The sequence below is a fragment of the Centruroides sculpturatus genome, unplaced genomic scaffold (genome assembly GCF_000671375.1).
Source record: "Centruroides sculpturatus isolate CEXI.00-Female unplaced genomic scaffold, Cexi_2.0 scaffold528, whole genome shotgun sequence".
Classification (NCBI taxonomy): Eukaryota; Metazoa; Arthropoda; class Arachnida; order Scorpiones; family Buthidae; genus Centruroides; species Centruroides sculpturatus.
In genome coordinates this window covers 23,895-25,401 of record NW_019384819.1, presented here as the reverse complement: position 1 = coordinate 25,401, position 1,507 = coordinate 23,895, and the positions used below count along the sequence as shown (strand labels likewise).

Below are 1,507 nucleotides of genomic sequence, written 5' to 3'. Positions count from 1 at the left end.
TTAACAGACAACTCCTATTTCAGCCATAAGCGTTTTATGTTATACTGACTTCTAAGTAAACTGCTGTGGAAAATATATTATCTGGAACACTATATTATTATAATTATGAATAGGATATAAAGAAAAAAATGCAAAAGTATTTATTTGAAAATTGTAGACATGTAAAGAAATTTTTTTAAAAAGAATGAGATATTCATATTTCCACTGTACCAGAATTTCGGCTGTACATTATTTAAAATTAAATACTAATTCTTTCTCTTTCTATTTCCTTGATGTTTAATTTTTTATTTTTATATATTCTACTTAGAGCTTGTTTATAAGTATAACTTATTATACTAGTGTAGTTTCTGATTAGCGAAGACTGAATAAGATGTAGATATTAATACATTTGCTCGGAATGTAGTGCAGTTTATTTCTAAAAGTTTTGCTTACGAATTGAGCAGTAATTCTTATTTACTGAATATGATTGCATCGAGTAATAAGTTGTTTTTCTTGTTTACCAATCGACTAACATTGACAAGAATAAATTGGATTGGATAGATTATGCTGGTGAAATGTCCATAAATTCGGAAAGTTCTTTAATATGTTAATCTTTCATTAAATTAAAATAAATGTAAAATAGTACACTTATGTACTACAGTATTGAATTCTTTCCTTGCATTTTCCTGCAACATAGGTTTCTAGATTTATAAATTTAGATACAAAAAATGACATGAACTTGTTCAAAATTATATATTCCTACGACTGCTTAACCTTTTTTTCTTAGTTGCAATTGTTTTTTCTCCCATAAGACAAATAAAGGCTATTATGAATCCTACTATGAGAAGAATATAACTTCCGATAAATTGAGTTATCGTTAGCGGTTTAATTTCAATGTCCTCCTCGTTTCGGTAGTACGATGCCTTTTCGTTCTCTATCTTGTCCAATATTCCAGACTCGAACGTACGAATTACACTGAAAAATCAAAGCAAATATTACTATAATTATTACAAATAATATTCAAATTAAAAACAATACATTTTATTTAAAGCGTGTTTAAATGGAAAACCCTTTCTTATATAATAGGCTTCGCTGAATGTTATCAGAGAGTCTTTGCTTTCCAGTACTCTTCCTTTCAGTTTGTTTTTGAATACTTTATTTAGAAGTTTGCTTCCTTCTATATAAGCGTATCGTTCATTTTCTACTCTTTCGACAGCGTTTTCCTCGGAATAGACCCAATTATTGTTGGTATCAATGTGATCTTTTATAATCTTTGCATCGCCCGATTTAAATCCCTATAAAACAAAATTCGATTTACTCCTGTTATTTAAAAGAAAAAAATGTTTTAAACGCTTTTAGTTTAAAACTTAATGTTTATTTATTTAAATTATTTGTTAAAATGAGGAAAACAACTTGGTTATATAATGTTATTTACTTTATACAAGAATTTTTCATTTCTCGATCTTTTGCTTGTTCTAGTATTCCGTGAAATCACGGAATATAATTAGTTATTTTTAAGACAAAAAAT

General features: G+C 27.2%; 1 protein-coding gene across 1 annotated transcript in view; it reads right to left on the bottom strand.

The window, feature by feature from the left end:
• Positions 1–728: 728 nt before the first annotated feature.
• The window catches only part of LOC111629897 (glutamate receptor ionotropic, delta-2-like), a gene marked incomplete at its 5' end in the record, with an annotated part of 8,342 nt that continues 7,563 nt past the window's right edge, over positions 729–1,507 (bottom strand). The window contains 2 exons of the mRNA XM_023373825.1: positions 729–954; positions 1,018–1,274. Of these exons, the coding sequence (XP_023229593.1) occupies positions 729–954; positions 1,018–1,274 (483 nt within the window). The remainder of the gene's footprint in view (positions 955–1,017; positions 1,275–1,507) is intronic.